Source organism: Strigops habroptila, chromosome 6 (assembly GCF_004027225.2).
Source record: "Strigops habroptila isolate Jane chromosome 6, bStrHab1.2.pri, whole genome shotgun sequence".
Lineage (NCBI taxonomy): Eukaryota > Metazoa > Chordata > Aves > Psittaciformes > Psittacidae > Strigops > Strigops habroptila.
This window is the reverse complement of record NC_044282.2, coordinates 60485109-60499044: the sequence shown is the minus strand read 5'-3', so window position 1 is coordinate 60499044 and position 13936 is coordinate 60485109. Positions and strand designations below refer to the sequence as shown.

Here is a 13936-nt window from a genome sequence, read left to right as displayed (position 1 = left end):
TCTCGTTACTGAGAGGCTGTGGTCTAGGTTCAGCCATTTTAAATGACACCTCTACTGTGGTGTTCAAGTTGGGAGCCCTGCTGCTGTAGGATCTCAGTGGAGACAGCTGGGCATGTCTGGGAAGGAAATCCCACCTTAAATCACTGATCAGACTTGCCTAGATCTGTGCAATCACTGGGGAGGGAATTAGCAGGATCAGTTAAATGTTAAATGCTGAGTGGATACATCCAAATCTGCCTGTGAGATGAAAGAGGCAGTGGTCAAAGCAGGAAAAAAGTTCATATGTGATCCTGCAATCTGATCACGCAACAAGTGCCCTTCACTGCATGATCACATCATGGAATCTCCTGCAACTCCAGGTCTCCTGCAATGCCTGGCAACTGGAAGGAGCAAGGAGGTTGCACAAACATGCACCAGCCCAGCATTTCCTAATCCTGGAGCGCTTGACTTCTCAACTGCAACACTTCTTCCATCCTCCTGGGTGTGGGGGAGGGAAGCAGGAATGTTTTCTAAGGTTGTAAGAGCCCAACAGACAAATCCACCCAAGTCCCACACTAGCATTACCCAAGGGCCCCAGCCTGTGTTTATACGCATAAATGAATAGGACCAGGATCAGAGGCCTGCACGTTTCTGCAATGACCCTCCAGTTATTTGTAGCACATTTGCTAGTGTGATTTTGGCCCTGGCCGAGTGGAATTGATGCAACCAATGCCCAGGTAAGGTTCAAGGTGAGCGAAGGCCAGGGGCCATTCACAGTAGGCTGTTTCGGTGCTGTTGTCCTCTTTTTGGAGGCTGAGGGGGTTTAGTAGGAAGGATGGACCAGTTTGGCTCAGAGCTGACCAGTTTATTTTCCTGCATAGATGCATCCATACGAGCTACCAGGGCATCTGGATCCACCATGCTGCTGGGACACAGTAGGAGCCTGTCACCTCTCCCAGGTGACATGGGACTTATACGCTGCTGAGGCTTTCACCAGTCTGTGCTGACAGCTGTGAAAAAATAGACCAGGGGACACCGCTTTCTCCAAGCCATGGCTAGTCTCACCACCGTGCTCTATCTTGTCTACTCACAGGCAGGCCAATCATTTCTTCTCCACCTTGGGGCATTGGACCTCTCTCAGCTGTTTTCTGTCAAGAGCCTTTGGCCTTACTGTAAGGTCTGTCATCCTCACCTGGTCCAGCAGATCCAGATGACATTCCTCATCCTTTCCCAGTCCAGTGTCTACACAGAAGGTTCCTTCCACTAGGCTGGTCCTTTTCGCCTCCATCTTGCGGTTCCTCATCCCATGTTCATCTTTCCAGTCCTGCTCTGTTTCTTCTCAGCTCTACCCTTCCTTGCCAGACCAAGTCTCCCTCTATGGCATCTGCCCCCAGTGCTTGACAAATATTCCTGAATTGAATAATGAGCAAATCAAGTCTCAGCACTCCTGAGGCAGATTGATGCCCAGAGAGGAAGACTGGAGGTCTCCAGACTGGAAAAGAGATGGCTAAAGGGGTGGGGTATGACATAAACTCATCTAGTTCCAAGCCCCCCTGCCATGGGCAGGGAAATATTCCACTAGACCAGGTTGCTCAGAGCCCCATACAACCTGACCTTGAATGTTTCCAGGGACGGTGCATTTACTGTGACTCTGGGCAACCTGTGCTAGTGTCTCACCAGCTTCATTGTAAAAAATTTCTTCCTTATACCTACTTTGGATCTACCCTCTTTTAGTTTAAAATCATCACCCCTTGTGCTATTGCTAGAGGCTTTGCTAAAACATTTGTCCCATCTTTCTTATATATTTTTATATATATATGTGTGTGTGCATCATATCTCCTGTGCATGTATGTACATATATGTATATCTTATAACTCCTGTAAATGAGGCAGATAGAGGAGTTGGGAATACCCTCCAGACCAGAGCTGTTGGTGCTCCTGCGTTCAGAGACTCATTAGACCTCAGTAGCTTTTCCTACACGGGAGAGGTCTGAGTGGTGACAATCATTGTGGTGTCACGGGATGCTCAAGACAAGAGGTCTGGCCCTGACAGGAGAAAATCAAATAGCTGGTTCCAGGTCAGGGGTGCTGAGGAGCCTGTTTTAAACTGAGGTTTTCTGCATCCTCCCTGCCTTTTGGCTGAAGCCCAAAAGGGCAACAGGGATACCCTTTGCTTGCCAGGGAAGCAAATCCAGCATTTTCCACTCAAGCTGCAGGAAAAACCCCAAACAAACCAACACCAACAACAAAAACTAAAGCAGTGATCTGTTTCTCAAAATAAGAAAATGTGGCGGAAAGGAGGGGAAGGGAAGGGAAAGAAGGATTTTTGGTGCTTTAGCCAGCCAGGGGGGCAGGGAAACTTACTATCCCTTGGTACGCGACGCTGCCTGCTCCTGGGATGCCAGGAGGGAGCAGCAGGATCATGACTCAGCCCCCATGTAAGCGAGTTTCCTTCCTGCACCACCAGCCCAGGCTTCTGATGTTTTGTTTGCCATGAAGCTCTGGGGGCCAAGTGGGAGCTCCTGGAAATCAAAGAGAAAGAACAACATCTCGGGCTTGCTGAGGCAGGGTGCGTCCTGGCTAGCCGGCAGGGAGGGGGGCATTCAGGCTGCTGAGGGAAGAGAGGTGGGAACTCTGGAAGGAGGGCATGGGTAAGGTCTCCAGCATAAGCCTTCTTAACTCCAAGCTTTCCCTGCATGCAGCAATGCTCTTTGGATGCCCTTCAGCTGCTGCCAGGAACCCTCAGGGGGTCTTCAAGCTCTTAGGAGAAGGATGAAGGAAAGGAGCTTGCCTTCTCTCCTTTATTCTCAGGGTGTTCTCCAGTCCTGTCTCTGACCCGCCGGGTGGGAAATGGGACCCCCAGCAGTCTCTCTTGCATTGAAATGGGAGTAAACAGGGATTGGGAGGAAGCTTAGCTCCCAGTAACCACCTTGGACAGGAGATTGACAAATCTTCTGTTATCAGCCTTCTCTCTATTGATGCCAAAGGCAAAACTCGCAGCCAGAAGCGGCTCAATGAAAGCAAAAAATATCTATAGGCTCTCTGGCAGTACCCACACTCAGCTGCTTGGCCCTCACGCCCCCAGGTTAGTGCGACCACATCCAAACAAGGTGGCTACATCCAAACCTTCCCTGGGGATGCCATCACTATCCCTGCCCCAGGGTTGGGGAAGGATTTGTTGGCCTGGGCATCGCTATACTGGGGTCTGTGGTGATTTCACAGTGTTGATGGTAGCAGCTGAGGGCTGGGGATCTTCCCTGTACTGGTTTCCTGGCCAGTGTGAGCCTAGTACAGGTCTCTCTGTGTCCCTTCCAGTGTCCAGAGATGACCTTGAATATATACCAGACTTCAGGCAGTGCAGAAGTTTTGGCTTGAGCCCTGCAGATGGTCCAGAATGGTTGCAGGAGCACACAAGCTGCATTCAAAAGAGGAGGGTCTGGCCACCACTGGATTTTACCTATTTATTGCAAAAAGATGGAGAAGATCCCTATCCATACCCACTGCACAACCTCTCCCTCCATCCCAGCCTGCTGGGTGCTGCTGGGCCATCGGACCCAACTCTTCCACCATCTTCCCTCTCTCAGCATTTCTGACTCCATGGATGAGAAGTGGGCAGGAGCTAACCCTGGACCTTCAGCCACAGAGGCTGGTGTGGGTGGCCTCAGTTCCTGCCTTGAAAGGGCTCTTCTGAGCAAGTCCTGGCTGGAGGCTGAATCTCCTGTGGGTGGACACCAAAGGTGACATGCTGGATTTGCTGCCAAAGTGACTCTGGATTGATTCTGAGCCTGAGCTCATGGAGTTCAGCCTGTGCTCTCTATCTACCCCAAGGCTCTTCTTCCCAGCTCCCCCCTGCCTTTACCTGGCACTCAGGCCCAGCAGGGAAGGAAAGACCCTAGCCTGCCCACAGCCCTCCTTCCCCAAAGCCAAGCCCTTCTCTGCCATCACCCACCTCCATCGCCTCGCCCCTGTTTTCCTATTCCCAGCATTTACCCTGCTGCACGTAGCCCTGGGGGAGCCGGAGGATTGTACACAGAGGGAGAAGTTATTTTTCCTTGACATAAACATCCAAGCCTTTCCTCAGCCCCTTTGCTTGAAACGTGGAGGTAGGACCTGGACTCATAACATCCGGCAGGAGGGGTTGGCCTTATCTGCCAGGAAACACTCAGCTCCGGATACATCCTCCCCTGCTCCCAGCACCCCAAGCAGCTCCCATTGGCAGTGCTGGGCAGGAAACCACTCAGCAGCTTGTCTCATTCCCTCCTCTGCAGGGATGGGAGGGAGGGCCTGATTCTGTCCTCCCTGCATATGGCTTCCCATGGGGTGCAGCAAGGTTCAGAATCAGGGTGGGATGGGGGCAAAAAAAGATGGAGGGGGAAGGTGTTTACTTGTGAGCAGAAAGGGGTTGGACGGGCAAAAGGGCATCTTTGGGATCTGGCAGTGTTGAGGGTTTCCCTAGGCTCTGCCACTGATTTGCAGGGTGACTTCGGTCAAGTTTCCTCACCCCCTTCTCTGCCTCTGCTTTCTTCCCCTGTTTCTGCTTTGAGGGCAACAGAGGGGAAAAAGTCATCTCCCAGCTAATTTAGTAGCAGCACTGAAAGCACTCACATGGGGTAGAGACCCCTTGTGCTAAGGGCATCACAAGCACTTGGTCCTGTTCAAACTCTTGGTAAGAGTTCATGTCCCAGTGCTAGACAGAAAAAGGACGGGAGGGAAGGAAGTATGATCTCCGGTTTACAAACAGGGAAACTGAGGCACGGAGCAGCCACATGGCTGCTTTTCATTGGGGTTTACCCCTGCCCAGTGGCACTGAGACAAGCAGAAATGGCTGGTGGAGCAAGGACGGGGAGAAGCCACCCCCTGCTCAAGGGATGCAAAGGAAATGGCCCATCCTGAGAGGACCAGTGCATGACACACACCGCAGCTCCCAGACAGCCCAAATCCCAGCAGTGTTCCCAGGTCCGGGAAGGTGACCTCATCCCTGCTCCCAGTGCCCAGCACCATGACCTGCACAGCCAGAGGTCCAAGGGCTGGCCGGGGCCACCAGACACTGGGGGCAGAGGACTCACACCTTGGCCACCTCCTGGCAAGGAGACACCCTTGCCCTGTCCGCACCTGACACCCCTGAGCAGGAGCCCAAATGTGGTGTGAGGCCATTTTATCCCTTCCTGCAGCCCTGATTTGATTTTCCTGCTGGTTCCCAGCCCATCCCAGCCTGGAGAAAGCAGACCACAAACCACAAGGCTTTTTGGCATGCACAAAGACAGCCTTGGGCTCATGGGTTTGGGAGGGGAAGGAAGGAGAAACATGCCCAGGGTCAATGCAGAACGAGTCCTGCTTGGTGTTGAGACCCCCAAACATCCATCAACCACCATGGCCATCAGTGCTCTGCAGGTATGCCTGCTTTCCAGGCAAAAAAAAAAAGGCTCTTTCCCACCTCTGTCAGCCACTTGTTTTCTGGCTGGTCCCTACAGCAATGCCCTGCATCCCAAAACAATGTTGTGGGGCAGGGGGAAACCTTCATGTTGTGTTTTCCATCCCATGGAGAAGGGGCAGATGGCTCCACTCCTGAATTCCATCTCAGCTGACGGTGTCCTGGGAGGTGGAAGCAGGCTGCTCCCGGCACTGGGTGTGTGCCCGGATCCGGCCAGCAAGCCCTGGCTCCCAGGGAGCCGCACCTCACCTTGGCTGCGGCTCCCAACGCCCTCGGGGGCCGCGGCTCCCGGTTGGGGCCTGTAGCTGTTCCTGGCGTGCAGAGAGCACAGGGACATGCTCCCACCTCTCCTCACGTGGCTCCAGCTTGAGCAAGTGGGGACAGGCTCGGCTTGCGGGAGTCTCCGTGCATCCCAGCCCGGTGGGCTCTTTGGGGCTGGGATACATGGAGAAACTCCTTTTTCCAGGGAAACCAGACTCCTGGTTTCTCCAGCCACTGTCACACAGGCTGCTGGGAGCTCTTGGTGTGGGCTTTGCCTCCTCCAACCCCAATTGTGACTCTGCGTGTCAGAAGGGAAGGATGGAAAAGGCTCACAGAGTGTTGCAGTTGATCCCATCACTGCTTAGGAATAGGGAGCAGGACGTGGGAGCTGCCAGTGTCCCAGAGAGAGGGTCCCATCAGAGGGATGAATGGCACAGCCTGAATCATGCATGCTGGTGGCAATACCCAGAGCTGATCTTGTTGGGGGATCAGGACAGCCGTGCTCTGCCTCCTCACCAATGCAGTTTAAAACCTCATTACACTGTTCTCAGCCTCTGCTGTAGCAGACATGGCAGAAGGGGACATTTACAGAGTGCCCTGGGGTGGGTGCCCCTCTTATGAGAACCTGCTTGGAAGGAAGCAGCCTCCTGGTTCAAAAGCAAATCCAGGTTTGGACACATATACCCAGGGCCCCCCTGCCATGAACAGGTTTTAATGTGCTGCTGAGGGGCTGTGAGAATCCCTTGGGCCTTGGTCAATACAGGGATCATGGGAAGAGGAGGAGGTGGGAGGAGCAGGACTTCTTCCAGCCCTGCTCCTGCTCCTGACATGGTCCCACGTGAGTCAATGCTCCTCGACAGAGAGGCCAAACCAGCTCATTCCACCTCCCTCCCTCCAGCCCTGACTCACAAATCCCCATGGAAGATTGATGCTGCCCCAGTCAGGCTGCTGCAACAGCCATCTCTGCACCACACCAAGCATTGTGCTCTTGTGCTGGTGTAAGAGTCACCACAGTCCATGGCCAGCAGAACACCTGAAGATGTCCATTTTATTCCCCCTCAAAGGAAGAGGTAGCGTGTGTGATGGAAAGGCTGTCTCAAAGGGTGGCACAAATGGGGTATAAAGGAGGACAACAAGCACAGGGCATGGTGCATCCCCAAATACTCATGCAGCTTTCTACCTCCTGGGACCATGGGCTCACTGAGTCAGAGATAAGTCATTTATGGGAGGCAAGCCAGCCCAGCTGGGTTGGGTTGGGTTGGGTTGCCCTGGGTTGGGTTGCCCTGGGTTGGGTTGAGTGACCTTTGGAGACTTCTTCCAGCCAACACACACAGGTGGTCATCACAAAGCGCACTGGGAAACATGCTGCTCCACTTTTCCATTTTTGGGGGCCAAGCAGGAGGACACAGCCTGGGAAGACACTGCTTTGGGAAACGTGCATGGGTTAACCTCAAGGACACAGGGACAACAGCCTGATTTGATGTCTAGCAAGAGTAGGCTGTGATGTTGGTCTCTGGACTGCAAGAGGGACTAAGGTTTTCTCTTTGCTAGCTATGCCTGAAGGGCACCACTCAACATCCACCTCCAAGAGCACCCTTCATGCAGCTCCCCAGATTTGACCCACACTCCCACTTCTCAGGCCTCACTGCCTTGATTCGCATTCACGCTATGGACACTTTACATGGCCCTCACACTATGGAGCATCTTAAATGGTGCATCAGCATGAACTGTGAAAGACAGCCTTAAATGCATATAAAACCCATGCTTCAGGCACTGGCGCTTGCTCCATAAATATGCAACATCCATCACTTGTGCTCCCCAACATACCAAAGGCAAAGCCCTGCCTTAACTTCATTGTAATATCTACGTAGGACCTGGTGTTAAAAGGCCATACTCATGAGATGGCAAAAGCAGGATCAAGGCCATTGAAGTGACTTGCTGCCCTTGAATCACCCCATGAAAAGCAAACGTATGCACAGGCCATGCCTCTAGTCGGTGTGTTAGAAAGCAATCCACAATTTGTAAAGATAACCACAGACCTTTTTTATAACCAAAAAAAAAAAAAAAAAAGGAAGTAGAAAAGTTTAGCTGAAAATACCAACAAAAAACAATTTAAAAAAATAGCACTTGCACAGGAAATGTTTCTGTTTTTAAAACTTTATCAATAGCTACGGCAATTCAAATCATAAAACAATCATCGTATAAAAACGTATTTATTTAAATTAAATATTTTATGCAAACTCGTATCTACACTCATTCAAAATGCATAGAGTCACACACAAAAAGATGGAATGTATTAGCTTAAAAACCTGTGAAGTTGGGGGGGGCTTTAAAGCATTATTTGCAGTTATTATCAATACATGTTTGGGACCGAAACCAGAAAATCATAGCCACGCTACTAACTAATCATTACCAAGTGCCATACGGTAAACACTAAGATTAATCATGTCATATAACTGATTTAAAATAAAGCTTCATCTTTATGAAAAGGAAGAGGACTCAAGCAATACAAAATTCAAGGGGAGGAATAATGGAAGGAATAAATCAATGTACAGCTTTATTACAAGCAATAATACGCCAGAGTTAGAAGAGGCATTGGGCACTGCGGCTCCAAACATGAAGCATCTGCTTTCGAAGGATGTTTGATAAAAACTGTGTCTGCTACATCATCACCTCTTTGCTAAAATGCTCATCCCAGGACCCGTTCCCGGCCCAGCATGGAGGGCAGCTCATGCTGCACCCCCTTTGGCAGCGCTTTTGCTGGGAGGCCAAGGGGAATCCATGGAAGGTGTGGATGCCGGCTGGATCCTCCTTTTCCAAGGATCTTACTGTCCTCTGGAACGCTCAGGCTGAGCGCCCTTGGGGCTGATTGCCCCCTGCAGCCCCTGTGCCTCGGCAGCATCCCTGGTGTCCCATCTCCTCTGGGGTTTCCCGAGGGATGAAGTGCCCAAGTCATGGCCTGGGGGCAGGGAGACAGGGGGTGGTTTAAGCCCTGCCAGGACGGTCAGGCAGGTCAGGGCAGCTGTGGCAATGCCAACATTGTGTGCCAAGAGTGGCTTGCAGGCCATGCACCCGTTCACCAAAATCTACCCTTTTCCTCCCATGCCTGCCTTTTCCCCTTCCAGAGGGTTATACCCCTGCCGGGACTTCAGACCTGCCATTTGCGGGATGCTGCCGCCCTCCCGACTCCAAAGCACAGCTGGGGGTGCCCTGAACTGGGGAGCAGCCTTCCCGTGCTCCCAGGAGCATCTCTGCTTTGGAAGAGGGACTTAGCCAAAGGGCTTTGGCATGGGAAAATCCCCCTAGCATCATTTGGAGCAGAGCACCCGAGGCTTTGCACCAGTGGTGAAACAATGACCGAAATCCTTTACCTACGCCACCGAGGAGACTCCACAGCCCTCGCACTTCGGACTCGGTCACCCTTAGGGGCGGTGAGCGATGTCCCTGGGCACAACGCCTTGTAATACTGTGTCGGGTCCTTCCTCGGCCGGTCCAGGCGGCCCTGGCTGGAGTTCTAAGAGACGCTGTAGTTATTGTAGTAGGTGGCCGTGGCATCGGCGAGGACGGAAATGAGGCTGGTCTCAGAGGCATGGGAGCTGCCGGATGCTGGGACGTGTCCATTGACCAAGACCCCACTGTGGTGGTCACCGTGGCCAGGGTTGTTGAGATACTGGTCGAACTCGTTGCGGTCCATCTCCCCCAGGAGCTCAGCTTGGCTTAGCTGGTCCAAGGTGTCAAAGCCATGGTGGTCGGGTGGTGGGGAGAGCTGGCCCAGATGGGCATGGAGGGTGGGGGGGTGCAGGGAGGGGAAGGCAGGTGTGTAATAGCTGGGAGGAGGAGGAGGAAGGGAAGGGCAGCTGGAGGCCGGGGGGATCATGCAGGCGGCCGGCTGCGGTATGGGGCTGAGAGGGTGGTGGTTGCACTGGAGGGAGCTGCCCGCATACTCCGGGGAGTAGGTGGCTCCAGCGAGGTGGGAGCAGTGATGCTCGTCAGGGCAGGGCGACGAGAAGAAGCTCTGCTCATGGTCTATGGCATCCAGCGGAGACATCTCTGGGGGGGTGGGCAGCCCATAGGGGTAGGTGTCCATGCTGGTGCTGCTGCCGCTGCCCGGGGCCTCCCGGTACCCCCGGACAGGTGGCAGCCCCGGGCGAGGGGAGTACTCACCCGGCCCCTCTTTCTCCCCCCTGGCCCGGCCGCAGGTCCGCTTCTCTGGAACCACGTTTTGGTCCCGCGTCAGGCTGCCCAGCAAAAACCCAGGGTCCACCCGCTTGCAGATGCGCTTGACCTGCTTCTTCCGGCGGGGCCGGTATTTGTAGTTGGGGTAATCTTGCATGTGCTTCACCCGCAGCCGCTCAGCCTCCTCCACATAGGGACGCTTCTGCGAGAGGCTCAGAGCCTTCCAGGACTTGCCTGCAACGGAGAACAAAACTCCACTTAGCACCCGCGGCAGCCATATCAGGGAAGGAAAGGTGGCTGCCTCCCAAAGCCTGCAGGCACACAACACAAGGGCAAGGTAGGGGCTCTGGGCTGGCACACACGGAGTATGCAGCCTGCAAACCCTTCAGGAGGATGGGAGGGCAGCAGGAGGATGAAAAAGTAGGGGGGATCAAAGCCACCATAGGTCCTCCAAATCTCCCCATCCCAAGTCCCCAGACAGGGTGGGTTCAGGGTTAGCTGAGCCCTACTGCAGATAAATCAGGGCAAATAAACTCCCCCAGCTCCATGGCCTGATCTTGCAGTGCCTCTGTGGGACAGAGATCACGGCTGCCAAGCAGGAACGGCCAAGGCCGTGCCTGGCTGAGCAGGGGTTCAGGACATGGTGTCCCTGGATGTGTCCCAGCCCGCACCCTGCCAGGGTGTAGGATAGACCAGGGGATAGACCAGGGTGCCACGACCTTGCTGCTCCTGGTTTGAGATACACAAAACATCCCCAAGACACAGGGCAGAGAAGCAGCGCTGGGGCAGGGGGGTTATATCCCATGGTGAGGCTACCCCAGGCTGTTCCTCTGGGTAGGGGGAGAAATGAGGATACAGATCAAAGCATTTGATGCCTTCCCACTGCCAAAGAGGCAGCAGAAATGAGATGCTGTATGGTAATGCGGCAAAGAGAAAGCCCAAACCACCAAAGAAAACACCACAAAACTGTACAGGGAAACGCAAACTTTGGGGAAGAGGCTGGACAGCAAGGCTGTGTTGCAATTCAGGCAGCTCTTTCTCAGGCTGTCTGGGCTGGTGTTTTCTGTCTGCCCTTTTGGTTTCACATTAAAAAAAAGTGGGATTGGGGGGAAATAGTGGATGGGGAGTGAGAAACAAATGTGTATTTAAAATGGGTTGTAATCCCAAAAAGAGCGAGCAGAAACACACACACAGAGTGCCATTCAATATTGGGGTGGGCTAGTGAGTTTGGGGACAAAATGGGACAGCAAAGGCAGGCCAGAAAAATTTGGGGATCGCTCCTTGCCCGGCATGCAGGTAGCACTGGCACTGGCAGCACAAGGAGTTTGCACCCCAGCAGAGTTTGCACCCGACTGGCTTCATACTCCAGAGTGTGGGTCACTGCTGGGCTTTGTGTCCTGCAGGGTGGGTGCACGGGTGCTTGCTCCTTGGGGTGCAGAACACCTTCAGGCTCTGCACCCCACAAGGCAGCCCTTGGATGTTGCCCCAGGATGCTGGACCTGGGGGGGCTTTGCACCCCGCAACCTGGCCATGCTGGTGCAGGGGTGCCCACCCACTGCATGCCGGATTTGCCTGTATCCCATGAGGTGGCCGGGAGGATGCAGGCACCCCAGGATGCCAGACCCGGGCACGGCTTGCACCCCGCGGAGCAGCAGGGCGGGCGCTCGGGTCCCCGGCTGGGCAGGGTTCGCACCCCAAGGGATGGCCGATGGGTGCCTACCCCGGGGTAATGGATCCAGACACGATTTGCACCCCTGGGGATGCCCGAGTGGGTGCTCTGACGTCCATCCCCGAGTCGCCCCCCCGAACCCCGCATCCCTCCGCTCCTCACCGAGCATCTTGCTGAGCTCCGCGTTGTGCAGGTCCGGGTTCTGCACGGCCAAACGCTTCCTCTCGTCCTTCGCCCACACCATGAAAGCGTTCATGGGCCGGCGGATGCGGCTCTCGGAGCCCTTCTCTCCCGGCGGACACCGTGGGGGCGGCCCCGGCGGGACCCCCTCGGCCGCGTCCCCCTCCAGCCGCTCCGGCCAGGGGAAGGTTCCGAGCAGCGCAGCCATGGCCCGGCCCCCCCCCGGCTCTGCCCGCGGGGTCCCCGCGCAGTCCCAGCCTCCTGCCCGACCTCCCCCGTATTTATGAGCTCCTTGGAAAAAGCCTCCTCCAATGACACCGAAGGTGCTCGCTGCTCCTCCTTGTTTGCAAACTCCTGAGCCCCGGCCGGGGTGGCGCGGGGAGAAAACTTCTCCCCACCCTCTGCCCGGCACCCCCGGGGGTGCAGGTACCCCCAACACCCCCCTTCTCTTCCCCCCACCCCCCGTTTATTGTTAGTTCTTATTTTGCCCACTGGAGGCTGAAGGGGAGGAAGAACGGAGCTGGAAATGGCCCCACCACCCCCAAACAGCCCCGGCTGCCCCCCCCCCCCCGCCGCTGCACCTCAGAGTCCCCAGAGCTTCAAGACTGGGGGAAATACAGAGGAGATGAGGGCGCTGAAACCTTTTCAGGGTGTTCTGGAAAGAAGAGAACAGCTCCCAAAGGAAGATTCCCACAGGGTGTCCCTCCCTCAAACCCCTCCCGAGGGGGGAGGCAAGCTGTAGCCTGTTTGGAAAGGGAAATTAAGGCAGGGGTCCTGCAGATGGGTACCCTTTTCTTCCTCCACACACCTCCTGCTTTAACCACTAGGCCAGGCTGTGCTTTGCCACCCCATGTGGGCTTTCACACAGTTTCCCCAAATCCCCAGGTCCCCTCGCATGGAAGGGAAAGCAGGGCACAGTGAAGCTGCTGGCGGGTGCTTGTCCAGCCTGGTTGGGCTCCTTTGTGAGCTGTGTAGGGGCCACATGGGCAGGAATGGGGATGGGGCAGTTCAGAGAAGCTGTGACATCCCCAGTTGGTCCCCACTGTCCATCCCTGGGACACATAAGGCCAGTCCAACACTTTGTGGTCTTTTTCTTGCTGCCATGTTTTATGAAGCACTGCCCTATCCTGCAAAGCCCCCGTAGCCCGGCTGGGATGGAGGCACCACCATCCCACAACCTTATTTTCCACTAACCCCAGTTTGGTGCTCATGAGGGCAGGAAAGTCGCCCCCGGGAAGTGTTCGCCCACCAAGATTAAGGAGACCAAAAATCCCCAGCTGGGCGCCCTTGCCCAGCTCATCCCTGCAACCTGCCCCGAGGAATATATTTAGTCGCTTGATTCTTTTATGATTCTGACCCCCTGACATGGGCTGCAGGACTGCAGCGGCTCCGCTTTGACTGATTGTGGATTTCCTCTCTGTGCTGCCAGAAAGCCAGCGGGCCGGGGTGCAAGATGGGAAGGCATTTCCTAGGCTTGGCTGCTGCTGCCCCATCTAACCCCCAAACAGGGGGGAAAAACCCATCGCGGATCCCAAGCCGGGGTGTTTGTGCAGGTAGGCAGCAATTTACCATGTGCCTGGGTGTTCTTATTGACTCTTGTCAGATTACAAGTGATGGAGAGAATGGTATGTAAATGTAAGTTGTGCGGGTTCAGGATTTGCCTGGGTTTCCTGGTTTCTCCCCTTCTTTTGCACAGGAGCAGGATGGCTGCAGTTCTGTTTCTCCCGGATTACAGCGATTTGGGGGTCTGGAGAGCTGAAAGGTGCTGACTTCACTTGTAGCAGAAGCAGCAACTGCCCTTTCCGAGTTCTTCCCCAGGACCGAATTAAAACCCTGCGGAAGCAACAACATTTTCCAAAGGAACTGATTAAATCTATTAAGCTATTTACAAGTGGGCTTGATCAGAGCTGCGTTATCTGGGAATACAACAGGAAGGCAACTTCTCTTAAATCTAAAAGGCGCAGGAGATTTCCTGGTCTCAGGACAGATTTATAAACCCTTTACACACACACACACATGCAGGCCAGCACATAGCAACTGCCTTTCATCTGTGTTTTGGAGCCATGCACGCTCTTGGGGACAGCCTGTGCCACCCCAGGCTTTACGGAGCGGCTCCGCTTCTCTCCCAAAGTCCTGTCTCATGCCTTGAAGTGCCAGGACAGGGCAGGGAGGGAGGATGCCAAACCCTCCATCCTGCTCCAAACAGGTCTCCCGGGTGCCTTTTGCATACGGGAGTTGCTG

General features: G+C 54.5%; 1 protein-coding gene across 1 annotated transcript; it reads right to left on the bottom strand.

Moving 5' to 3' along the window:
• Positions 1 to 7809: 7809 nt before the first annotated feature.
• SOX7 (SRY-box transcription factor 7) lies at positions 7810 to 11944 on the bottom strand. The gene is made up of 2 exons (XM_030490819.1): positions 11678 to 11944; positions 7810 to 10080 (listed from the first exon to the last, which is right to left on the bottom strand). The coding sequence occupies exons 1-2, from the start codon at positions 11901 to 11903 to the stop codon at positions 9185 to 9187; spliced, it is 1122 nt and encodes a 373-aa protein (XP_030346679.1). The 5' UTR covers positions 11904 to 11944; the 3' UTR covers positions 7810 to 9184.
• Between the last annotated feature and the right edge of the window lie 1992 nt (positions 11945 to 13936).